General features: G+C 38.0%; 2 protein-coding genes across 4 annotated transcripts; one reads left to right on the top strand and one right to left on the bottom strand.

Moving 5' to 3' along the window:
* Nucleotides 1-1,105: 1,105 nt before the first annotated feature.
* On the top strand, nucleotides 1,106-5,874 carry LOC126370739 (uncharacterized). 2 transcript variants are annotated; one of them, XM_050015773.1, is made up of 4 exons: nucleotides 1,106-1,262; nucleotides 2,187-2,481; nucleotides 3,654-3,746; nucleotides 5,190-5,874. In XM_050015773.1, the coding sequence occupies exons 1-4, from the start codon at nucleotides 1,251-1,253 to the stop codon at nucleotides 5,462-5,464; spliced, it is 675 nt and encodes a 224-aa protein (XP_049871730.1). In that variant the 5' UTR covers nucleotides 1,106-1,250; the 3' UTR covers nucleotides 5,465-5,874. The 2 variants fall into 2 exon arrangements, with proteins under 2 accessions (XP_049871730.1, XP_049871731.1); XM_050015774.1 differs by lacking the exon at nucleotides 3,654-3,746.
* A 1,556-nt stretch (nucleotides 5,875-7,430) lies between these two features.
* Nucleotides 7,431-26,111, bottom strand: LOC126370658 (conserved oligomeric Golgi complex subunit 1). 2 transcript variants are annotated; one of them, XM_050015624.1, is made up of 14 exons: nucleotides 25,809-26,111; nucleotides 25,426-25,593; nucleotides 24,070-24,218; nucleotides 19,703-19,857; nucleotides 18,644-18,872; nucleotides 17,345-17,477; nucleotides 16,476-16,648; nucleotides 15,271-15,570; nucleotides 14,315-14,549; nucleotides 13,201-13,546; nucleotides 12,415-12,855; nucleotides 11,515-11,697; nucleotides 10,778-10,851; nucleotides 8,207-8,340 (listed from the first exon to the last, which is right to left on the bottom strand). In XM_050015624.1, exons 1-13 carry the CDS (start codon nucleotides 25,943-25,945, stop codon nucleotides 10,786-10,788), a joined length of 2,715 nt encoding a protein of 904 aa, XP_049871581.1. In that variant the 5' UTR covers nucleotides 25,946-26,111; the 3' UTR covers nucleotides 8,207-8,340; nucleotides 10,778-10,785. The 2 variants fall into 2 exon arrangements, with proteins under 2 accessions (XP_049871580.1, XP_049871581.1); XM_050015623.1 differs by lacking the exon at nucleotides 10,778-10,851 and having other exon boundaries at nucleotides 7,431-8,340.
* Nucleotides 26,112-26,615: the final 504 nt, after the last annotated feature.

Raw genomic sequence — 26,615 nt, 5'->3', positions numbered from 1 at the left:
TTTTCGTACCATAGCGTTTATTGTTGCACCACAAAAATAATGTTATAGCAATTACAAACTTCTGTTCTTAATCTATAAGTGGGTGAATCTCAAAATTTCAAGTTTGGTGGCGAAATTTCACATAATTTTTTCGTGAAACATGGGTTCCGACATGAAAAAGATCCAAAAGGATCCTCGGTTCCGACATGAAAAAGGAATTTTTCAATTCCCAATTTTCCCAATTTCCCCAATTTTTCACGAAAAAATTATATGACAGTCGCCACCAAACTTGACACATTTTGATATTCACCCAAGTAAGAGTAGGCCGTGGTAGAACGCTTGCCTCTCTGAGATCGCAGGTCCGAATCCAGCACAGGCCTAAACCAATGATTGTCGAATTCGTTTTCGAATTCATATTTGGATCATAAATGATTATAACGTGCTCAGCGGTGAAGGAAAACATCGAGAGGAAACCCACATTCTCGAGAAATGCATTTTCGGAGGTATGTGACCTAACCTGTATTGGGCTGGTTTTTCCTTCGCGGGTTGGGAGGTCAGACAGGCGTCACTTCTGTAAAAAACCGGACTTGTCAAATCTTCAGGTTAGGTAAGCGGACCCTGTGAAATACGGGATTAGAGTAGGAAACTCAATTAGACGTACTTGCACTATACTTAGAAGTAGTAGTAGGTTACGTAGGTAACTATTTAGTAATGGACGATCACATAAACAAAAAAAAAACAGGAAGTAGGTATTTTACACTGGCATGGCAGAGATGTATTAATAAGCAGATAATTAGAGAACAATGTGTTACATCGCTAGGTTTGTTAGATATGCAACAGCCTTGTCTCAAATTAGTCATAATAATTTTGATACAAGAAACCTCTCCTGGGTTTTTACTGTCTTAATTATATCGTCAAATACACATAATACCTACGCTCACATTAGAAATTGTAATCTTATCAATGATAAAAACACTAACAGGGCTCGAACAATAACAAACATTCTTACAGGTTAATAATGAATTTCCTAAAGAAATATAGATTATTTCCTCTTTGCGCTATCTCCGATTGTCGACATAAAGTAACATCCGTAGTATAGGAAAAATATTTGTAGCATAATTGTATCAATTATATCTACAACAGCGGCAGAGTAAGCGCGTAAAAACCTGTGTTCTTGACAAATAATGTGATATAAAGCCGGCGTCAGATGGATATAGCGATTGTGTGGTCGATAGTGCAGCAAGTATAACGTGCAGTGTAGTGTTCCGAATATGAATTATTTGGTGAGATATTTATTATTACGTTTTTATTTTTAAATATAATTAGGTATTCCATTTTGTTAGTGAAGTGATTTTGAATTTAGAAGTGGTTTTAGAATTTTTAAAATTATTTCGCGTTTTGTGATTTGAATTATTTTTGTCAAATATTTCAATTAAATAATTTTCAAAGTAATTTATGGAATCATTAAACAATATTTTAAACACGCGTGTACTGTAACATTAAGTGATATTATAGGTACAATTGCCAACACGTGTGAATCGCGGATAAAGAGTCAAGAATAAACTACTTGAATAGGTATTTGAGTGTAAATACATTATTTTAAAAAATTGTAAGATTTTTTTTATTTTATTTGTCTAATAAAATATTACACAAGTCAAAATTTACCTATACCTACCTATATAAATACTTAGGTAGATACTTTAAAATAATACTGAATAACTAAAGAAATATACTTACAGGTATTTTAAGGGTGCAAATATTGGATAGAATAATTTATAAAACACCAAACACTTTAGTAAATAAACTCAAATTTATAAAACAACACAAGAAGAATCAATTAAATAATATCGTGGTTTTTTGCGTACCTACCTAAATTAAACAAGCAAAATTTACATCTAAATTAAAAGTAAGTACCTACAAAATAAAATTACATGGAAAAAAGATTGAAGCAATCCAAAATGTAAATTAATTAAAGCAAATTGACTATTATAACAACTCCCTCGCGCGCGATACGTTGGCTAAATTAAACTACTTAAATAAACTTTTCAGTAAAAAATCGTAATAATGAAGGCATAAATAAAAATTAATTACTTTGTTCCAACACTATAAACCAATTAATTTTCAAATAAATTGCTATAGTGACAGTCTCAGGTAAAGCATTTTTTTACTACAACATAATTGAACAGTTTTTGTTTTATTTTTTTCAGAATATATTTTTATTAGCGTGTTCGTTGACCGTGGCGACGGCACAACGACTCGGCGAGACAAATGACGTCACAGATAGTCAAAGAAGAAGTACCGGGGGCTACGGCTTGCTAAGACCCGGGTATCAGGGAGGCTACGGCGGCGGGTACAACAACCCCGGCTATAATACCGGTTACAACACAGGTTATAACACCGGTTACAACACTGGTTACAACCCCGGTTTAGGTGGATATCCGGGTTATGGAGGAGGCATAGGAGGTTACCCAGGCCAGGGTGGATATCAAGGTGGCTATGGAGGTAAGATTGTTTTTTTCTATAAGTACATAGTTATTTTAATGCACTGTGTGAGTGTGTCAAGCCCTCCTGCTTGCGTGTATGTATAACTCAGTTTCTCTTAACAAATAGAATCCTTTCCAATGACTGGCTAAAATTTCAAAGAATTTACAGAAGTTCTCACCTGCAACCAATCACAGGATAGCATTTCTATTCTATATGTCAATCTACTAACTGAATTACACGATTAGAGGCGTTAGATGCTTATTTAGCACTTAATTTCTTGAGTATCTCTACAAACCAAGACCAAGGTTTTTGTAAGAAACCGTTAGCAAAATCCCGCTTAGGCCCGCTTTTCCAGCTCTATATGCATTAAGGTTTATAGGGGAAATAAAGGTGATAATTGCGTTAAGACAATACCGTGTGATTAACAAAATGTACCTATCTGTATAAACGTCTGTATAATTGGGGTAAATCCGAAGGGTGACTATAAGAATGACGAAGGTTAGTGACTCAGTAACCAGGTACTTACATGACTCTACTGTATCATTATAGGACTACTTAACTACGCCATAGTACAATTAGAACAATAAGCTATATTCATAAAACGGTACATATGCAATCTGATGACAATCATTTGATACTGAATTCTAAAGATGGATATAATGAACCATATGGTGACAGGTGTCGGCCTACGGCGCGAATATTGCAATGTAATAGTAATGTTGGAAAAGACACAATCAAGGGATCAAGGAATCAAGGGGCCTTTAGACAACTCTTAAAAAAAACAGCCTACACATGTCCCACTGCTAGGCACAAGCCTCCTCTCAATCAATCGGAGTGGGTATGGGTATACTCCACCACGCTGCTCCACTGCGGGCTGTTGGAGATGTTTTTACGGCTAATAGCCAGGACTAAATGCATAACGTGCCCTCCGAAGCACGGAATCATCTTACTTTTTTGGACAATCAGGTGATTCAAGCCTGTAATGTCCTTCAAAACAAACAAAATCAAAATCTTTTGCCATTATGTTATTTAAATCGGGCCCTTTTTGAGATACCTAACTCATTACAGAGGTAGATTTGCCTCGGATGCTATTCTACTTAGCCGGATAAATTGCTGACTAGGAATACAATCTTCTAGTCTATATACTTAATACTTAATTATCTATTAAGCCGAGTAAATTACATACGCAGGCGGTTTCGGTGGTTACCCAGGCGGCTATGGGGGTTACCCCGGAGGTTTCGGGGGATATCCCGGAGGCTTCGGCGGTCCAGGTTACCCTGGAGGTTTGTGTATGCCGTTACGAATGTTATTAACTCACTAACATTAGGTTGTTGGTTGGGTGAACTTAATTAATGATAAAATCGGAAAGTTTATTATAAGTCCGTACTTACTCTATACTATCTACTGAGTTACCTATTATTTTATTTAAAACTTAACAAAAGTAATGCAGAAATAATCAATTTTATTACTTACCTTCTCATTGGTCGCTTTCAGTGGTTTTTTTATGCTAATAGTGCGTTCTGACGGATATTGTAGTCACCGCTTGCATGACAATAAATAAGTTTGCATGTGCGTGCGTTGGATGCACTGTTTATTACTTAGCAAGGTGTACGGCCGGGTGTGGTATGCGGTATCAGTTCAAGGTTATTTGAATTAAAATTATATCCGTAGCATGTGTGATTTGGATTTATATCGAGTCCCAAATCCATCCGGGTTGCTTCCAGGTATTTAAACCTCAAAACAGATTACTATCATTTCTTACTATGATTGTATTTAAGAGAGATACTTACGGCCTTATCAATAAACCTAGCATAACATACTGACCATAAGCTGGACAAGAGACTAAATAAATCAAATAAAGAAAATCATATAACCCAAGACTAACCAAAATGTCTACAAATAAACTCGGAATACCTTAACCCTAGCGTAACCTTGTCTCTCTAACTAGTGCTAAACCAACCCCCAAGTTTAAATCCGGTACACCTTAAAAAAGTGACTGACGTGAAATACGTCAACTTCACGTTCTTAAAGGATTTTTGTTTCTATAGCCCGTGCTTACGAATCCCACACTTACTACTACTGATGTGTTGTGTACTTATTGCTTACTGATGTAAGTCCGTAGTCGTTACATGAGTCATGTCAGGGGCCTACGACGGCTCAGTGATAACCCTGACACCACGGTTGATGGGGTTGGTAATCCATCTCACAACCCACACGATAGAAGAAGACGGAACCCACAAAAAGAAAAATTCTCATAAAATTCTGTCTCGGACGGGACTTGTACCCGCAGCTGTTGTCAAGCCGGGACGAGCGTGTTAACCATAACACCACCGGATCCTCCTCCTGAAGACAGCTCAAGTTCCGTTCCGGGTTCAAGTCCGTCAGAGTTACATTTTTCGATTTAAATTTCTCTTCACTATCTTATTTGTAAGGCCGTTAGACTCTATCTCCGATAATGTTCATTATTTTTCAATAATTTATAAGTTATTAACCTGGTGATATGTTACCCGTGATTTGATTGATACGTTACCCGTAATATTACTGAGATAGCAGCGTACGAAACTCCTCCTGCTCTCTTAAGTAGCCTTAAAAACTTAACCTACTTACCTACTACTTACTTTTTAAGTCTGCCAATAGTTCTACAAGATAGCCGTTAAAAAAGTTTAATACGTAAACAGTTTAAAAGCATAAGTACTTACTAAAAGGGTTTTTGTTTCTCTTTCTAGGCTACCGTCCCGGATATAGGCCCGGTTACAACAACTACCCAGGTTTTAACTACCAGGGTGGTAACGCTGGGTACCCGGGTGGTAATATAGGATACCCGGGTGGTAACGTAGGATACCCAGGTTACAACAGACCCGGGTTCAACCAGTTCAGACCAGGTTACCCTGGTAACCAAGGTAATTACTTCGGAGGCTACAATGATGGTTACAATGACAACTTCAGGCTTCTTGGAAGAAAGGCCGGTGAAGAAACGAAGAAAGCCGATACTGATGCTTAGATAAATGACGGAATAAAATGACTATTGCAGATGTAAGTGCCAAATTATGGATATTATAATAGATAACATTAGTTAATAAAATTAATGATACATAAATAAATTCATATCTCCAATAAATTCCTACACAATTTTAGTACAAAGATTATTAAGTATTTAAATATCCTATAAGTATTTTAAATAAGGCCAGAGTGAACAGGCACCTTCTGGGCGAGCTCGCTCCATCTTAGGCTTCGTCAATGCCTTCGGGCAGGTCTGGGGCCTAGAGCAAACCCATCAAAGGTAAAAATAAAATATCCATAATTTTGCACTAATTTGTATAGGTAAGTGTTCTTTAATTTGGTTACCTTATAAATACTGTTGCACTGATGTTTTGTTACCAAACAATATACGTAATTATTTATCAACATAAATTGTTTTCTTAATCTCTTTTTGTGTTAGAAGATGAAAGAATGAGACAATGCCATTCATACGACTTAAAAGATTTCTACAATAGATCGATTCTTAATTGTTAGGTTTACAATAATGTATGTACTGGATAATAATGCATAATATTATAGTATAGCATGTAATGGCATCACGCTTATATCCCTGAAGGGGTAGGCAGAGATGTTTACTCAGTATACACACCTACTCCTCGACGGGGGCGAGCCTATTGCCCTTAACCAGGTACAGTCATGAGCAATATAATGTACCCACTTTAGGACTCTGTCGCACTAACATATTTGACATTTAGTGAGACTTACAGTTCAGTTTGTCAAAAAAGTTAATGTGACATGGTACCAAAGTGTATACATATTAACCCTTTCACGGACAGAGGCTATGGGTCATTGATGGTTCATAATAGGTAGTATGGCACCTTGGAATCAGAACGTCACTAGACGTTCTGTCCTTGAAAGTGTTAATACTCGTGACCGTACATATCCTGGAAACCACCATGATATCAATTATCTATGATTCAAACATGAATTCAAACTCGAATGTAGTGGAGTTGTGTAGTGAGTGCAGTTAGAGCCTCAAATAGAATTAGAACCATTGACACCGCGATGTAAGTGTCGCCTTCTCCAAACAAGGCTATCACGGATTCAACTGTCCGTTACCGTTTTTTTTTTAATGTACGTAGGTATGGATAAAAAAATAGTTAATTTTAAATAACAAAATTTTATTAAACATTTGAATTTAATACATTATAAATAATTCAATGTTGTTTTTATTCACACATTATACTTTCAAGGATCAAAGTAGTTTCCAGCTAATCAAATAAGTTACTTTTTACTAAACATCAAAACACGAAATTACTATGGTATTTGCATGAAAAAGCAGAAAAAAGCGACAAAATGTAGTGCTTATTATTACAATTTTCTTTATTAAAATTTATAAATAAGTTAAAAACAAAAAATAAAACATTTTTTGTCACCTTTCCATCTCCATCTCAGGCCTTTACATCTTTATCAGATGATTCAAACAGCGTTTATACCCGAAAAGGAAGACTAAAGATGATGTCTGTTGATCATATTGATCAATGAAAATAGAAGGTTAAACGAAGGCAAATTTGGACAGCGCTCCGAAGCACGGAGGAGCTCGAGTTGAAAACTTTTTTTTTGTGGTCACCCATCACCTTTGTCACCTTTAGATGTGTCTTTATTTAGTAATAATCAGAATTTCTTTATTTATCTTTGACCTAGGAAACTACCCAACTGTTGGGGTGAAAATATACGTATGTTTTAAATTAAATAGATAAACCTAAATGAATTATAACTTTGCATAATAGGCTAGTTTCCAAATAGCCAAATTAGTGACTTTTTACAAAAAATCATAACACGAAATTACTATGGAATTCGTATAAAAAAATCACACTGTGACGATTCTTAGAAAACGTAATAATGTCAGACTTATTATTATGTCTTTCTTGATTAAAATTCATAAGTTAAAAGAAAATGTTTTTCATCAGTTTTAGATCTTCTCTGTCTCTGTCTTTATTTAGTAAAGCCTTATATAACATAATTAGAATTTTATATGTTATTTTTGACCTAGGATACCCAATAAAGGACTTTCTAGGTTACGTTCCCAAAAAAAATAATATAGAAGCGCTGTCCAAATTTGCCTTCGTTTAACCTTCTATTTTCATGGATCAATATGATCAACAGACAAGGGGGTATAAATGTATTATACCCCCCTTGTTATTCTGATCAATATAAAGAGAAGTAATGTAGGTAGCAACATAATACTATACCACATCATTTTTATATATGACTCTATTTATTACATTATTATCATCATCATCATCATCATCATCATCATCATCAGCCCATTAACGTCCCCACTGCAGGGGCACGGGCCTTCCCTATGGATGGATAGGGAGATCGGGCCTTAAATCATCACGCGGGCCCAGTGCGGATTGGCGGTTATTAACGACTGCTAATGCAGCCGGGACCAACGGCTTAACGTGCCTTCCGAAGCACGGAGGAGCTCGAGATGAAAACTTTTTTTTGTGGTCACCCATCCTATGACCGGCCTTTGCGAAAGTTGCTTAACTTCAATAATCGCAGACCGAGCGCGTTTACCGCTGCGACACCGAGCTCCTCAATTACATTATATTTTTGAATAATTATGTACCAGGGTAACGAGAAAATCGGTAATAATGACGTTAATATCTGGACAGCGCCATCCATATTTATTGAGGAAAGTAGCCTGACAAGACCCTCGTTACCTTTTTGTTACTAAGAACCGCTAAACCAATCGCTGGTCATGGAGTTGAAGAACGACGCGGCACCAGATCGAGCGTTGGCGAAGTTGATAGGCAGGGAGCTGGTCATCAGTTCTGATATATCTGACTTGGACTTGTTGGGACTCGCTGATGATACCGGCTTTTTCTTTGTCTGGAAACAAACAGAAGGTCAATACAAGATATAACATAAACTTACAACTAATACCCCAATTGAGGTAGTAATAAAAAATAAAAGTTTATTCAGATAAAACGTGACTTATTGTAGATTTGCCGCAGATGGCATTAACAACTCGGCCGGGCAAATGGGGAGCGCTGAAGGCTCTCACCCGGTACAACGTTTAAGACAACAGGCCTGAGGGTGCCCAGTTGGGCGCGAACCTCGGCTCAGGGCGTCGTCTGAGAGGAAAAACATCCATCGCAAGAACTAAGTACCACACCTCACATAGGTGGTGAGCCGTATCGCCGTCTATAATGGTCGAGCCAACTGCGTTAGTGAAAACACTACACGTAAGGTAAATTAATAACTCATTGGCAGGGTACCGGGGTTCGAATTTGAAACTGAAAGCCCACAACCGTTCAATCCATGAATTGTTCGTCAACAGAACAGTAGATCAATCAAAGATTCATCAACATAATCTTTTGACAGTCACCTTTCAGCCCACAGAAAGTATGACCCATTATTTTTTCAGCAAATTAATTATTTATCAATTGACGTTTCGCCCGTAAGCATTTCCCCACTTAATGATTCTCCAATTAACGTTTCGCCCACCAATTCGTAGTATTGTGTGTGTGTGTGTGTGTTTGCGTAAGTATGTGTTTGTGCGTGTACATTTGCGTGTGTGTGTGTGTGTGTGTGTGAGTGTATGTGTACACACGCAATTGGGGGTTGGGGGTTGGTTTGGGGGTTGTTTGTGTCGAACCGACACAAACAAGACATAAAATAAACACAAAATACACATTATAGCATTTATATCCCGCTGCTGGGTACACGCCTGCTCTCATCTTTTATATAACATGTAATGAAGGAAACATAAAATTAGATGTTATAAGATATTGGCTCCGATCCCCGCAGACACCTCCTAATTTCATTTTAAGTTATACCCGTCATTTTCTTATCCACCGAAAAGGAAAGGGACGGATGATTGACAACTGTTAATTTTAAAATGATAGCTCGCTGGGATGCGACCCGTTTGACATGTGCTATCAACTTAATTTTATTCGCCAATATAAAAATTTGGGAGGGGTTTTTGAAATTCCTGCCTAAAATTGACGTGTGTTTCATAAATTTTATGCCTATCGATTACCCGTCCCTTTCCTTTTCGGCGGATAAGAAAATGACAGGTATAACTTAAAATAAAATTAGATGATGTGTACAGGAATTAGCACCACTGTGAATCCAATGAAGGACTTCCCAGGCTACGTTCGCCAAAAGTAATGTAGATGGCGCTGACCAGATTTAACGCGATAATTACCTATTTTCTCATTACTCGGGTAAATAATTATTCAAAAATCTAATGTAATAGCAGAAGCATACACAGGATGTTAGTGACATCGTAACGAAAAGTTGGAGGGATGATTCAGGCCATAATTCTGAGTTGATATCAAGTGGAATTTTCCGTCGCAAAAGTATGGAATGGAAAATAATTTAAAAAACTAAAAAAACAAGAATTCCACTTAATTTTTACTTTTTTACCATGATTCTAATCATGGTCTGAATCACCCCTTTAGTATTCGTTACGATGTCATTAACACCCTGTATAAAAATAATTGTTGCTTCATATTTGGATCAGATATGTACAGAGTTATGTTGCTACCTATATTGCTTCTCGATAATTCTCTATTTTGATAAGAATAATAATGAGTGGAAGATGTATTGGGCCTGGGTGTAATAAAAAAGGTCATCATCTATACCTAGGGTTGCCATCCGTCCGGGGAAGGTTGTATTTGTAAACCGGGTTTTAAAAAATAAATAAAGAAATTTGGGCCGCCCGCGACACACGCACTATGCTCGCACGCACACCACGATCAACCGACGAACCAAGTATATTTATGTTTTTGTTTAATATTTTAATAAGGTTTTGTTTTCTTATTTCAAGAATTAAAAAAGCTGATTTATATAAACAATTTGTAACAAATTGTAATATGATTCTGTTTTGTTAAAATTATGAATGAATAAAAAAGGTAAATTATGACATTTGCAATTGTTTTTTATTACATTGAATATGTTTAAAAGATCTTGTTGACGTGTCCGGCTTTCGGACTCTAAAAACCGGGGTTTTCACGCTTCTCGTCCTGTTTTCCAAATGTTAGAGATGGCAACCCTATCTATACCCAAAAACAAAGATAAACGATGCATATGTCTGTTATCCATGAAATTAGGACGAAGGATTGTTTTTTACAGCGCCTTTTTTTTGGTAACCTGGAAAATCGCTCATTAACTTTTGACACGAAATACATGCAAATTATTAGTACATACGGCTATGCTATAAAAGAAAGAAACCAAAAACCGACTCGTGATCAAGAATTAGTTACGGTAATATTAAATTGTTTATTAAACGTGTTATTTACTCTCAAATCACTAATCATACCCCATGGTTTACAGTATGAAGAATTGACGATTTTTAACTTTCCTTATTTTGCCAACTTCCATCTGATGTGGATACTGTTTGTTATAAATTCAGTACAAACACAATTAAAAAATAACATATTAAAATAAACTCACGACTATATCCCTATCGGGGTAGTCAGAGGTACATTTATTTATTTACATTTCACTACTTTACAGTGCAGAAGCGTCGATGCGCCGTGAAACTTTCAATATAAACTTTTATAATAAATAATAATATAATTAGACATAAGAAACTTAAGTGTAAACAATATAAAAACATTTAATTTTCACACATCATTCATCTTCTCGCAGAACCTCAGACACTCGCGACACACATACGTCCACTCATTCACAACAAATCACACACATAGCCTCACCCGAAGATTTGACAGGTCCGGTTTTTTACAGAAGCGACTGCCTGCCTGATCTTCCAACCCGCGAAGGGAATACCAGCCCAATACAGGTTAGGTCACATACCTCCGAAAATACATCTCGGGAATTTGAGTTTCCTCACGATGTTTTCCTTCACCGCTGAGCACGTGATAATCGTTTATGATCAAAAGATGAATTCGAAAACAAATTCGACAATTATTGATTTAGGCCTGTGCTGGATTTGAACCTGCGACCTCAAAGTGAGAGACAAGCGAACCAACTGGGCTACCAGCCTACCACGGTTCTTAGGTACTTACATAAATACAAAGTAAAATTCAAACTTACCGGTTTATCCTGCTTCTTTAAAGCGCTAGGTGGCGCTGCTACGGGCAGTAACGAGAACCAATGGGAATCGCCCGTTGCGAGTACAGTAGCCGCTTTATCCCCACTCCCGCCGGATAGTACTGGCTTGGTCCCAATAATGCCGGTCAATTGGCCGTGATGGAGGATCAGGCTGCCTAGGAGTGTCTGAAAAAGGAATAGGCTACTTGACAACCTAGTCAAATGAGATACTTTTTACGAAACGTCAAAACGAAATTTTTCTTTGGAGTTTGTGTTGTGACGTCATCAATAAAAGCGATCAAAAGTCGCACTCATTATTAGAATAAAAAAAAGAAATAAAAAAAAAATCGAAAAGTAAAGTGAGATTGATTTTTAATTATCTTAGACTGGCTTCTATTTCTGAGTCAAATTATTGATCATGTTGAGCCACGTCAGAAAAACTGTGTCGAATGGGTTGGCTATTAGACCAAACACCTCCACTAACCCAGTATGGAGTAGCGAGGTTGATGATACTCCATTACTGAGAGGTGGCATGTGAACCGTGATTATTTAGAAGATATGAATGCATGGGATTAATTGTCGGGGACCCGATATTATACAGCTAAATTACTAAGTTGTATAACAATATTTTATGGATTTTTTCAAGAACTTCTACAGCTTTATGCCAAGGTTTTTCTTGCAGCTACTTTTCTCCGGCTATACAAGTTGTAAGAAGCTGGAGTAGTTTTAGGCTGATATATGTAAAAATTGAGGATTCAAAGTGTAACTATGTTACCAATAGAATAAAGATATTTTTTAATTTCAATTTGTCTTTGGATGACAAGTTAAGCCTTCGATACTAGCTCGGTCATCGACCTCACAACTTACACGACAGAAAAAGTAAATAGTAAATAGAATACCCACCTGAACTCTTTGGACAGATCTCTTCAAATTAGTTTGAATATACGGATAGAAGACATCATAATCAAACGGATCAATCTTCTGCCTCAAAAACTCGCAAATCTCCGAAGAAAATTCCATAGACTTCTTATTTTCTCGAGGTACCAATAGCAAAGTCAAATGTCGAATATCCATTAGCAACTGAAGCGCGCATCTTTGGTTTATATCCGTGTCCTTTTCTCTTATGACTCTGTTGTAATGTTCGAAAGTGATAGCAGTAACTTTTTCGATGAAAGATGTGTGGATTTCTATGGGTAGCGTGTGAGGTACGACTTCGTCTAGTATTCGACTGACAGAATATAAGTATTCTTGAAGTTTCAAAGAAGGACCGGCTGGTACTTTTATGGTGGATTCTATTACTTTACCTTCTTCGTCTTTCTCTTCTATTTTAATGACATCCCATTGCTAGAAAAATGTAATAAGTTTATTATCAAAGGAGATTTTATTCTTAACTAAAGCTTCTTTTATTAGTCAGACGGACAGAAGTGTCAGGCTCTCTTAACCCCTGCCTTACCAATAAACAATAAACAAGCGGTGAACGTATGTTTGACAGCCAAGCAAAATTTAATTCAATTATCAAATAATACGATTGAACTTTGCTTGTCTGTCAAATACTTATACACACGTTCATCGATCGAGAGCTATTATGATAGTTAGAATTAGAGTTATTAATAGGTTGGTACCTTTCACTAATCAAACCAAAATATAGTACAGGTAATATTAAGTATTTCAATGTTGTTATCAACTTACCATCATCAAGTAGTCCACATTAGCTTCTAAAGTAAACTCTTGAGGAAGACATTTAGTCAACTCGACAACTTTTTCGACCACAATAGCCACCCATTTGCCCCAACAAAACAAGCAATGTTCCTTCAAAACAGCGCAAATGTCATTCCAACTTTTCAAAGCATTTTCCTCAATATGAATCATGCCTATGTGATTGTAATTTTCGGGAATGTAGCACTTGCGTAGATTAGGCATTAGGACAATAGTTGCTTGTGTGAATCTTGCTGTGTATATAGATGTGGTCTTCTTCTGGAGATCAGTGGATTGAAAAGTTGGCTCGTCAAAGCAGGCTTTGATGTATTGAAGCATGCTGTGGATAATTATAAACATAGTTAACATTGACACGTAAGGCACTGTGGTCATGTAGAACGCCGACTCGATCTCCGGTGCCACACTTACCCCAATGAGTACAGTCATGAGCAATATAATGTACCCGCTTTAGAACTCTGTCGTACTAACATATTTGACATTTAGTGAGACTTATAGTGCAATTTGTCAAAAAAGTTAATGTGACATGGTATCAAAGTGTATACATATTAATGCTCGTGACCGTACATGTGTGGAGTAACATATCTCTCGTCTCTTTCATATTGGGCGATTTATATATCTCTGTCCTGTTGCCATCCAAATCATGGTTGGTCATCCCGTGATCATGACACTTGCAACAGTGTCGAAATATCGGGAGTCTCATATCCCCATTTAAACGCGGTAAGAACCCGTTATTATGTGCTTTAATTATCCAAATCATGCTACGTTGAATAGTTTCAAACTATCTGAAGGCTGTCTGAACTGCTGGATTGTTTTACACCGAAACTAACAAGTTTACACAGAATGTCCGTTTCTCAAATTGTTATCCAAGTGCTGTACTTGTTTAGATTTATGCACATACATACATAAGATCAGACCTATTTCGCGTTGGGGTAGGTAGGAAACACGAAATTCCAAGCACCCGGATACCAGGTTATCAATAGTGATCAATATATTTTTTAGTTCTTATGAAATGTCTGTCAAATCAGTCGGAAAAGGTACAGTCTCAAAACGTTTAATTCCAAATATGAAATAAAACATGTGTACCAACCTCTGAATGTTCTTGCCGGATATATGCCTCAAATACTGCTCTATATCTCCTTTGTCGCTGTAGATTTGATCGCTATCATCGTCTTCATCATAGGCGAAGATCAGCTTGCTACTCGTCTTCTTGTCTTGGTACAGGTAGACTTTCAAGTCTTCTAACAACTTCTGCAGTTCATTGTCTAGCGTCTGACAGAGCTTTTCTAGGTTTGGAGTAAACCCTCGGTCTTGTCGAGACATACCTAAGGAACAAGGGTTATTTGAATTTTGGATTTTGGGAAAACTGAGAAATAAAATCTATAGTTATGGTGAAGATGAAATAGTAGATTATATTAAAGAATAAAACAAGGTTTCAATGACTTAATGATTGATGCATACAGGACCAGAGGTTTTATACGAAACCGCAAACAATATCTGGCGCCCTATCCGCTTATCCCAATTATTTGGCTCTATGTGTTTCAACGCGTACATACCACGATCAGATACAGGATGTTTAAAAGAAAGGTTGGTCAAGAATACTCTAAACCGGCGAGGATGCATTAAGTCTTTGACGAAAGTGAAAGAAACGAAAGTGGTGTGTTAGGAATTCCGTGGTCTCTGCCTACCCCGACTGGAAATAGGCGTGAGCTTATGGGCATCAAACTTAAAACGCATCAAAAATGAATTATACTTTAAGGGAAATGACAAAAGGAAGAAACTGATGTAAGAGATCGAGGCTAAGATCGCATGAGACAAAAAATAACAAATACGCTACAGTCGGTGTTGAAGACACGAGTTCGCTAGCAAGCTACGCTAGTAGCTAGTTTTTTAGGGTGGTATTAATAAACTAATATCAGCTTTGAGACTGCCCTCAAGATTATGTCAATGTGACAGTTCTTATATAAAAACTGAGGCATGATCTTGAGGGCAGTCTCAGCTGAGATTAGTTTATTAATACCACCCATAATTAGCTCCTAAACTCACCTTTCATAAGCGAATTCATGACTTTAACGACATCACTTCTGGACTCGATAACAGTTTCGCCAATCAAATCTTTCCACACAAACCAGTTTATATCAAATTCCTTCTCCATCTCACTTTCAGAGGAGACTCTAGTCAAATCCGTGAGTATCTGAGTCTTGAACGAATCATAGATTTTGAGCCAACGGTTGTCTACTATAGTCTTGACTCGAGACGTCAGAAGTGGTTGGAAGTAGTGGCACCATACATGGACTTCTGGTATGTCTAATGAAGAGCATATTGCTGTCCAATTCGGTGGTGTTTCTGTTAAATAATAAAAAGATTGATCATTTCTAATACGCTTGAGCTGCGCGTTCACTTTAGGCCTGTGTCCACTACACCGTATCATACCAGGACAGTGCTAGGACCGTGTCAGGCACTGACCAGCGCATGCCGGACGTTACCATGCCCACCGCAACGGAACAATGCTGTTCTATCCCCGTATGTACCGGGAATTCTGGCCCGTCCGTGCATGGCGCGCTACGGTGTTGGTCGGTGACGGAACGGTCTAGCGGGCCTTGCGCCATACAAATTCATACAAAGAAGATATAGATATTTTTTAATTGAATCAGAACAGGTTAGGACACGTGTTGATACTTTTAAAGGTAAAACTTCACTAAATCAGCAAATCCGCAGCAGACATAACTATGACAACTCATAAAAATAGTAAAATGTAGACACTCCTTATGGTCCATACCTGAGATGATTAAGCTGTACTTATGGACGTCGTTTGGCAGTTGATGAGTTTGTACTGATGGATGTTCAGCTTATATCATCTCAGGTCTTTACATGTTTGCCAGATGATTCAAGCAGCGGTCTTGTGACAGCTTTTAAAATGGCTGTAAAGTCAAATGCGAGAGCGACAGTAGTGGCCGCACGACTGGCATTTTAGTTAAAGGCCGTTAGATGGTATAGATATCGTCCCGTTCAAGTGGACGCTTGTAAAGAGACTTAATAATCATGCCTTCACAAATTTACTCCTTTGCTTCGTACCATCGTCTCCCATCAAATCCCGTTTTTCATGGAGTCCGCTTACCTAACTTAAAGATTTGACAGAAGGTCTTTTACAGAAGCCTTCGTACATTCTGTACATTACGAAATATATATGTCTCAAGATTTATTTTTCGTTGCTGCCAGGCGACCTTTGGACTCACCAGAAAACTACGTACCTATTTTAAAAGCCTCTTCTCTAATTTCATGCAATACTTTGACTCTGGTGATATTTTGCAATAAAGTTTGGACATTGTCATCTATGAACGACTTCACCCAGACACTCCATTTCTGGACGCATTTCGTTATGACCTCTTTTGGTAGTGCTTCCACTTCTTTGTTGGATGTTAATCTGAAAATGATATGGGGATAAGGGGACTGTGGTATAGCAAAAGGGTAACTAGCCGTAAATTTGCATAAGCATATCGCACGTGGATCATTAATCGCGTAGACAAAAACGGCCTCTGTGGTTCAGTGGTTGAGCGTTGGGCTCACGATCCGGAGGCCCCGGGTTCGAATCCCGGTGGGGACACATCACAAAAATCACTTTGTAATCCCTAGTTTCATTGGGACATTACAGCCTAATCCCCTGACTGTCCGAAAGTAAGATAATCCGTGCTTCGGAAGGTACGTTAGGCCGTTCGTCCCGGTTACTTCTGTAAATATGTAGCCGATACACGAGTCATGTCAGGGGCCTTTGGCGGCTCAATAGTAAGCCTGGCACCAGCTTGGAGGTTGGTAATCCACCTCACAATCTACACGAAGAGAAGAATAGAATTGGTTCATAATAATATCGCATAGCGCTATCGATTAGTTTTGTACAGTCTCGCTGTAGATAGACATTTCTTTTGGGCGTTGCGTGTAAGTATTTCTGGTACCTTAGTAAGAAATCAAATTTAAAAAAATCTAATGTAATCTAAACTAGCCTACAAGATCCCACTGCTGGGCAAAGGCCTCCTCTTTCCATTTTTCGCGGACCTTATTCCGCCAGTCCCTCCAGCAAGCGTCCAAGTCGTCGCGCCATCTCTTAAATTAAAAAAAAACTTACCTATAATTAGAAATAACAGACGGTAGAAGTTTTAAAGCAGCTGGGTCACTAAAGTGCACTAAATCTACTAATGGCTGCGAATCTTTTCTAAATAAGTTCTTTAATTTTGCTAGCACAGCACCTCCGTCGTTGTCTGAAATATTTAAAAATAAATATAGTTGGATCTGCATTTTTAATGTATATTTAGAAACGCACACCTGTACGCACAATGGGTCTAGTTAGAGGTACATCCATCGCAAGATGAACTAAAACCTTATCGAGCTTTCTGTTAGACCTACGTGGTAGGTGGTGGGTGGTTTCGCCGTCTATAATGGTCGAACCAACTGTGTTAGTCTACAATGCAGATTATGTGTCCTGAATTTTATCAGATCGGTGCATGTAACAGCATTATGGCTTTTCCGTTATCTAAGGAGGCCAAGATGCTATACAATTTGGTCAAGCGGGGTTTGAAATTGAGATGTGAGTGAATACTTGCGTCTGGGTTTCAAGCCTTGTTTTATTTTCTATGAGGCTGTATTGAACGGCATTGTCACTTTTGAGACAAAGCTCATTAAATAAAGATTAAAAAAAAAAACTGTGTTAGTGAAAATTGCACTTAGGATAAAACAATAATCCATTGGTGCAAGTCCAGTACCGGGGTTCGTACCGGCGCTCCCTGTTTGAGAAGCAAGCCGGTGTACCACAGGATCACAAAGTGAATGTATATGTCGTGGCCATATCGTAAAATTGATCATTTCATGATGTGTTCGACCATTTCATGAAATGGCGAACTTAAGTTGACCATATCGTTGAAACGTCAACGTTTAATGATATATCAATCGTTAATGTACGCGGTGTTCATGTTATGTGGTGTAATAAAAATGCGAATAGTCGGTTAATTTCTTAGGATCAAAATTATGTACATATTCGATATGGAAAATTGAATGATTATAATATCAATCAAGTTTTAAATATAATCGGCTGGTGCCTCTACCGGTGGATAATGTTACTAATTTTACGATATGATTGCCAACGTTTGGCCATATCATGAAGTAATCATGCATTTAGTTGATCATATCGTTAAACGTTTTGTGTTCATTGATCTGGATAAACTACATCATGATGTGGCCCACGAATGATATTCTATTGCATGAAATATGACCATTTCATGAAATGATCGAGCACATCATGAAATGATCAATTCTATGATCTGGCCACGACATATACACCGCTGTGTACCACATTGCCACATTTTCGTACAAGCGCTGTATCTACACGGTAGTAGTAAATCAATAATGGCACATTAAAATATCTACTTACCAACAAAACAAGCATAGACCAACACAACAGTTTTCAACACAATTTTCACTCCATTGACTATTTTCTCCTTAATCTTAGCTTTTACGTCTCCCTCTATTATCTTTGTAAGGTCAAACTGTAAGGTAGATTTGAGGCTGCTGTTGCTTTGTAAGGCTATCAAAGAGTTTAGGAGTTCCACCATAGTTTGAGAGTCGATAAGGTAAAGACTAATTAAGCAGGAACTGGCTGCCTGAAATTAAAGAGAATTTTAGGGCGCAAAATAGAAAGCGGTGGCCACGATTGTGAAACAGAAATGTTAAAATTAAAACCGTTAACTATATTTTTATATGGATATTTTTTCGGTTGTTCAAGACCACAGCCACAGCAGAGCCCACCACAACAACGACCCGGGATATATATTTAGGAGTCGCCGTCGCAGGATACTGTTTGGACATGATGATAATTCTTTCATAGTACATAAAATTATTTATTCAGTAGATAACATAGTTACACTTTGAATCGTATTTTTTTACGTAACGATCGTCTCATCCGCCTAAAACTACTGCAGCTTCTCACAACCTGTATAGCCGGGGAAAAGAAGCTACAAGAAAAACCTCGGCACAGAGCCATAGACGTTCTTAAAAAAGAAACATAAAATATTGCACACAGATCTCCATCGGCAATAGTAGATAAAGGGTAGTTCCGTAGTTACTGTGTATAACACCATCATCATCATCATCATCAGCCGTAAGACGCCCAGACTGCTAGGCATAGGCCTACCCCAAGGATCTCCACGACGATCGGTCCTGCGCTGCCCGCATCCAGCGGCTTCCCGCGACCTTCACCAGATCGTGTATAGTATAGTTTCATTATTTTTGTAAATAGATGTACCTACTATGCCACAAAAAAAGGCCACTTAAAACTCCCTGCTATGGGACTTTCAGTCATTTAATCCGTCCTTAACCTTTTTTACTTTTTTTTGTCGTATCCTATAGTAGATTTGCCGTAAATAGCATTAACTACTTGGCCGCAACCGCATCATGGTCCAAACTTTACAACAAGTATAGAAAATTGTCTTACCTCAACAGTAATATCAACATCTTGCAATTTATCTCTGCAGACGTTTATTATAGTTTGATTAAAGTTGGATATGGAGTTCCACTGTTGCTGAACCAGTCTCTGTAACGACTGGAAGCCTGGTTTCACATTCTTGCCGCCGATTTGCAGTTGTAGACCTGGATAAGAAACACCATCACCATCATCGTTAGCCCACTGCAGTCCACTGCTGGACATAGGCCTCTCCCAAGGCGCGCCACAAAGCCCTATCTTCAGCTTTACGCGTCCATTCGCTTCTAGCCACCCCCTGCAAGTCGTCCCACCATCTTGCCAGGGGTCGACACTCACTGCGTTTCCGTAACCGCAGTCACCACTCCAAAACACGCAACAAACCAAAAATCTTTTATTTACACATGCCTGTATTGTAAAGGGGGCTACCCAAAGAGACCTGGCAACGCTCGGTTGACTGAGAATGCCGCCATGTCATCTTCCTCGTGTGTGTTGTAAAGTGGATTACCATCTCCATCAACCCTGGTGTCAGGGTTACTATTGAGCCGCCAAAGGCCCCTGACATGGCTCATGTAACGACTACTAACTCACATCAGTATTCAGTAAGTAGTAACCGGGACGTAGTTAACGTGCTTTCCGAAGCATGGATCATCTTTCTTTCAGACAATCAGATGATCAGCCTGTAATGTCCTATAACCAAAGTAGGGACTACAAAGTGATTTTTGTGATGTGTTTCCACCGGAATTTGAACCCGAGACCTCCAAATTGTGAACCCAACGCTGGACCACGGAGGCCGTTATGCTATGGTAGCATGTTACAGAGGCTGCATATCTGCATATTGGAGATCTGTTGTTCAAGCCCTTCATCCCAACAGGGGATAATAGGAGAAGAAAAACCTGTACCGCCTCCATTGTTAGCAAGTCGTTTCATCCTAAGGTTCAATGGAAGAATTTACAGCAAGAAGGCCGCCGATTGAGCTTCTCTTGTCATTTTGTAATTGTTTTTTAGTGTTGTGTTAATGCGCATTTAAGGCGTTTTGTATAGTACTGTAAAAACCAAGAAGAGCTTACATGGAACAGATTAAAGAGAAGGCGAACGTCGTGTCTTATAAGGAGGTGAAGCATTTGGTCTTTGATAGACAAGAATGGAGAATGCTACAGCGCGACAAGAGCGTGGCTCTTAAATTTGTGATGGTGATGAATTGTAGTGTGTCCAATAATTATGCTAACCTCTGGACTGAACACATGGGGAATATTCAGGGCTGTCACCTGCCAGGGGTGATACTGGCAGAACTGTGATCGCGCATAAGACATTAATCAAGAATTGAATTGTCATAAGCTTTTTTGTCTTAACTTTTTAAAGTTTTAGTTTTGTCTGCTTTTTATCCCGGCGACTTTCCTATTTATTATTATTATTATTATTAGCCTGTATGATCCCACTGCTGGGCAAAGGCCTCCCCCATGTCTTTCCAAGTATCCCGGTTCTGAGCGAGCTCTATCTAGTCTTTTGGATAACCGTCGAGATCATCGCGCCATCGTTTCCTATTTATAATAATATTTAAAACATGCAGACGAGGAACACCATTGAAGAGATGGGATGATGACATTACCCAAATTGCTAGAACAGGAAGGGCTAGGATCATGTGGAAGAACCTGGAGGAGGCTTTTACCGCACAGGTAAATCGCCAACCGCCCGCCCTTACTAACAATACTAACACAGAATTAAGATAAGAAGTAGGTACTAACAAAAATTTACAAATAAAGTAAAAATATTATATTTTTTGCTACAATGTAAGGGAAATAGAAAGCTTTTTTATTTATTTATAATAACTAAATATATAAAAAAAATATATCGTCGCTGGAAATTTCAATTGCTGTAAGGGACATTTGGCCAATTTTTTTTTATTGCATTATTCGATAGAGTTTGATTTTCTCCATCGATTGATACATTTGAAATACCAATAGCCCTCATATTTTTTATTTTATTAACGATTGAATTTTCTGATATTTTTGAATAAAATGGCGTAAAGGACCCAAGATTTTGAAAGTATGACGTATATCACATTTTTGTTTTACTTAAGTGATGTAAGGGTCTTGTTTTATAAAAAAATATATTTAAAATATGACACTGTCTTTTACGACACTAAAGCTGACATGAAATTATAACATACAATATTGATATAGGGACGTAAGTAACTGTGGTTATTTATTTTGTCATTTATGTCTACACGTATTAACACGACGTAACTAGCAATGAGTCCGCTGTCTTAAAAATCTTGTAGTTTTATATTTACCATACAACCTAAACTGGTATACTAATTATTATTCTTTCATTTAGAAATAAACAAAGATAGAACTTCGCTTAAGACCTTATTATACTACTCAGCTCTTTCGCCGTACATTTTATGCCTACGCCAGCGTGTACGTGCACCGAATCCCCTCCACACCCTTTTTTTTGACGTGACTAATGTTGATTTGTCGCAGATGGCATTAATTACTTGGCCGGAAAAATGGGGAGCGCTGAAGGCTCTCACCCGGTACAACGTTTATGAGAACAGGTCTGAGGGTGCCCAGTTGGGCGCGAACCTCGGCTCAGGGCGTCGTCTGAGAGGAAAAATATTTGAAGGAATTAATCGACTCTAGTGGATCGATAGCGATTAAGCGCTGATTGAGGGAATTCGTCGACCACGCCGGTGGGGTCGGTATCGGGGTCCTGAAGTGTTTGGTGTCGCGAGCTGATTGGCTGCCTCTATGGCTAGAGTAATCGGGTCGTCGGGATCGTTTATTACGTCCTTCGGACTCCGATACTTTTCAGTACCGTCCCTAAGCTGGATGCATTCAGAAGCCGCAACTACCAAAAGGATTTGGGTGGTGCGGAGCAGAATCGAAAAAAGTTTTGAACTAATTTGAGCCATTCGGCAATGGTTAGCAGATCTAGGTCAATGTGCAGAGTTTCATTTCGAAGGAACCTCGGAGATCCCGTGGCTTTCCGCATGAAACGATTTTGTATTACCTGTAGACGGTGGATTTGAGACGGACTCGCGTGAGCGAAAACTACCCCTGCATAGGTCATGATCGGACGGATGCAAGTCGTGTAGATTTTCACCTTATTCCTTAGGGACAATTTACTACGCTTGTTAAGGAGACAATGAAGACGGCCCATTACACACGCGGCGCGATCGCGCACACGTTTGATATGTGCCTTGAAAGTAAGACGTCTATCTAAGACTACGCCGAGATATTTGACTTGCTCCTCCCAAGGGATCGGCTTGCCAAACATCTTGATGACTTTAAGTTGACGGCGTGACCGTGGCGTGTTATAATAGCCCTTTGAAAAGTACACCGCTGCACTTTTCTCCGGGTTTACCTCGATTCTCCATTTGCGAAACCACTTGCCCAAGGCCGCGCGTTGGAGAATTCCGGTCATCATAACTCGACCACGGCACGAAGAATAGATGGCTGTGTCATCCGCAAATAAGGCTAGTTCGGTGTTAGGGGATTTGGGAATGTCACTAGTATACCATGAAAATGTAAAGGGGAGAGGACGGAGCCTTGTGGCCCTCACTACCCGTACCCGCTCGCGGGTTCGCGGCGCACGGTAACGGCTCGGCTCCTCAGTTGCGTTCACAGTGGTTGCGTTCAAGCGCCATCAGAGTAGGACACGTTTTCTTTAGAATTCAATTCAAAGGGCGATACTTTTTAACGATGCCGAAAGCTAAAAAGAAAAATGTGTCTGTGAAGTGCGATTCTGTCAATTCTGTTGTATGTTGTTCTCAATCTGATAACCTAAGACTATAGGTAATTTACCTACATTTCAACAAAACTAGATACATTAAGTTTAAAATGACACAAATATTTAATAAGTATGTGTTTTTTAATTTGCCTATTATTAAAAATCGGCAAACATATTCAAGCACATGGTGTTTAGATGTCTCAAAGTAAAATTCAACTATAATTTCAATAAATATAAGTGATTTTGACCAATTGTTGTGAATTTTTACAGACCTTTACTTCAATATTTTACCAAAATATTTAAAAAACTGACCTTTACGACCCAAAAATACACAAAATATTAAAAAATCTGACCTTTACAACCCAAAAATGCAAAAAAAAATGTTTACCTAATGGTTGTAAGGGAAGTTTTTTAAATAACACAAGGGCGTAAGGGTTAGTAACTTTCTTATTTTGCTAGTTATTAAAGTAATTCTATTTTTAAGTGGTAGACAAGAAAATTCTAAGAATTTTGGTATTTAACATCTTTCAATACGTTTAGAATGACAAAAGTTATGAGACTTTAAGTATCAAGAAATGTTTTTTGTTTCTCCTGAAAACCTGTCATTTGTCCCTTACGTCAATTGAAATTTCCAGCGACGATATTTCTACCTGTGTTGACATGTCTCGCCATGATAAACAGTTGTGTGGCCTTAACAAAGTCTTCTGCCTCAATGCACATCCATATCTTCTCAGGTATCTCCATCAGCAGTTTTACTTGGACTGATATTCCATGTGCTGGGTTTGAGCTCAACTGGAAACTAAAAGACAACACAACTTTAACATTTTTGAACGCTGGAATGCAGATCTCGATCAGACACATTGTAAAATCTATTGTCTCTGGTATCTCAGTGGATGAGAAGTTGAATAGTTAAGTGCTATTGTTATTGTTAACAGCCTCCATGTTTAGAGCATTAGAACCATGATCTGGAGGTCCACGTTCGATTCCAGGTTCATAAAGTTAAGAATAAGCTGTACCCAAATAAATAAAAAAGTAAACTACTTTTTTTCCTCAACAGCCTCGGCGGTTTAGTGGGTAGAACTTTACAGCCACAATCTAGAGGTCCAGGGTCGATTTTGGACATTGTCGAAATCACTTTGTGAGACTGTCCTTTGTTTGGTAAGGAGGTTTGTGTCACCTGATGGTGCGAAAAAATATAGTGAAAGTAGTAGTTTTTTTGAAAAATTGCATTCAGATGAAGACGACTTTTGTTCATAAAACCACATAACAGACAAACCAATTTAATGTATTTTTATTATTATTATTAAGCCTTTATTTTATATGCATATATTTTATAAAAATAAAACATAAAAATAAAATAAAATAATAATAAAAAAAAGAATAAGAAATAATGGCTTATAATAATAAAATAATATTTTATGTTTTGTTTTCGCCTGTGTGTCTTTTGCAGGCAAAGGCCTCCCCCAGCTCCTTCCATTTTTCTCTGTCTTTTGCTATTGTTGTCCATCCTCCCCTGCTGTGTTTTATTTCGTCCTCCACACCTTCTGATAGGTATACCTCTTTTTCTTTTCCTGTTACTGGTGATCCAAAATAGAATTGTTTTGGACCATTTATCTCTCCCTCTAACTGTATGACCTGCCCGCTTCCATTTAAGTTTTCTAATTGTAACTGTTATATCTATTATATTTTAATGTAGGTCACTTATAAATTCGTCATTTTGTATTTGTTTTTTCTTTTGATATCATTGTATTGTTTTTATGAGCACGTTAAGCCGTTGGTCCCGGCTATTAGCCGTAAAAATATGTCCACCAACCCGCAATGGAGCATACTTGGTGGTATGCTTCATAACCCCTCTGGTTGATTGAGGGGAGGCCTGTGCCCAGCAGTGGGACGTATAGGCTGTTTATGTTATGTATGTTATGTGTATGTATTGTTTTTATGTGTGTGATATGCTGTAGTAATAAATGATTTTCATTTTACAACCAGTTTCAGTATAATCTAGATACCTTTGTGACTGTGTAGGTTTGTCATCAATCCTAAATCCAATAAGATGAGTATCATGCAGTTTTCTGCAGGCCGTCATCATTTCTTCAATATGGTTTAGAGTGCTTGCTGATGTCACCTTCATCTCTTCAATTGTATCTGCTGCATGGATGAGGTCTCGGTATCTTTCACTGCGAAAAGATTAATAAATATATATAGGTTCTTCAGTTTTGGTTCTAACAATCTCTTATTGAATATGTTAACCAGATATTTACTCACAATAGAAATTATAACTAAATTCACATTAATTGTTCAGATTGGTAAGTGAGAAAGGAAGGCATAAAAATGTATGGAAATCAAACAAGAGCTGTCTTTTGAAGTAATTTCGATAGTTATTCACACGTACCCAACCATAGCCCGCAGTTCTTCTCTTTTCCTTTCGATTTCATACTGCAATTTCTTCTGGACTTGATCTATATCACCAATAAAATGGGTCTGAAATAGTTGATCGGGAACTATGTCCAGTAAGTTTTGATGTGACATTTTTGAAGGAACTAGCACTTTCCTATTGTTTAATTATTTCAAAACACATGTGTATATTGTTCAAAGGCGCATAATTATTTTAGCAATTCACACAAATACCGCAAAATAATACACTGATAACACTTGCCAACTCGTCATTCCATAACGAATGTGGTTTGGAGCACTTTGACAGTATTATATGATCTTTGACAAACTAAAAAAAAAATATTACACAGCCGCTTATCCAAAAAGGTAAATTAGGTACACAAAGACAACTATGTTAGTCAATGGTGGGTGTATTCATCTTATTCTAAGTTATTCGGTATTCATGTCAGACATTGGATAAATACAAGTCTATCTATAAGAACACTAATGTCATCTTTTTTTTTTTTTTTTTTGTTTTGGTTTTCCCCGAAGGGTAAGGCAAAGGGAACTATGCCCATACAGCCATGTCTTACGTATTTTTTTTTCTTGATGATTAATGAAATTATGAAAGGTGATGAATGATGATGATGAAACCTAAGCCCCCACCCTCGGAGTAGACTCCTACTCCGAACCCCAAACGAATTAACTCAAAAGTCCGCATAAACTTTTGAGTTATGAAGCGGCTTCCCGGTACGAAGCGAAAATAGGCAGATACACTTTGTTCCTTGAATACTCCAAAATAATAACACTCGCGAATGTCTTCCGA

This window comes from Pectinophora gossypiella, chromosome 11 (genome assembly GCF_024362695.1).
Source record: "Pectinophora gossypiella chromosome 11, ilPecGoss1.1, whole genome shotgun sequence".
NCBI classification, from domain to species: Eukaryota; Metazoa; Arthropoda; class Insecta; order Lepidoptera; family Gelechiidae; genus Pectinophora; species Pectinophora gossypiella.
Note: the sequence above shows the minus strand (reverse complement) of the source record. Positions and strands in the feature narration are given on the sequence as shown.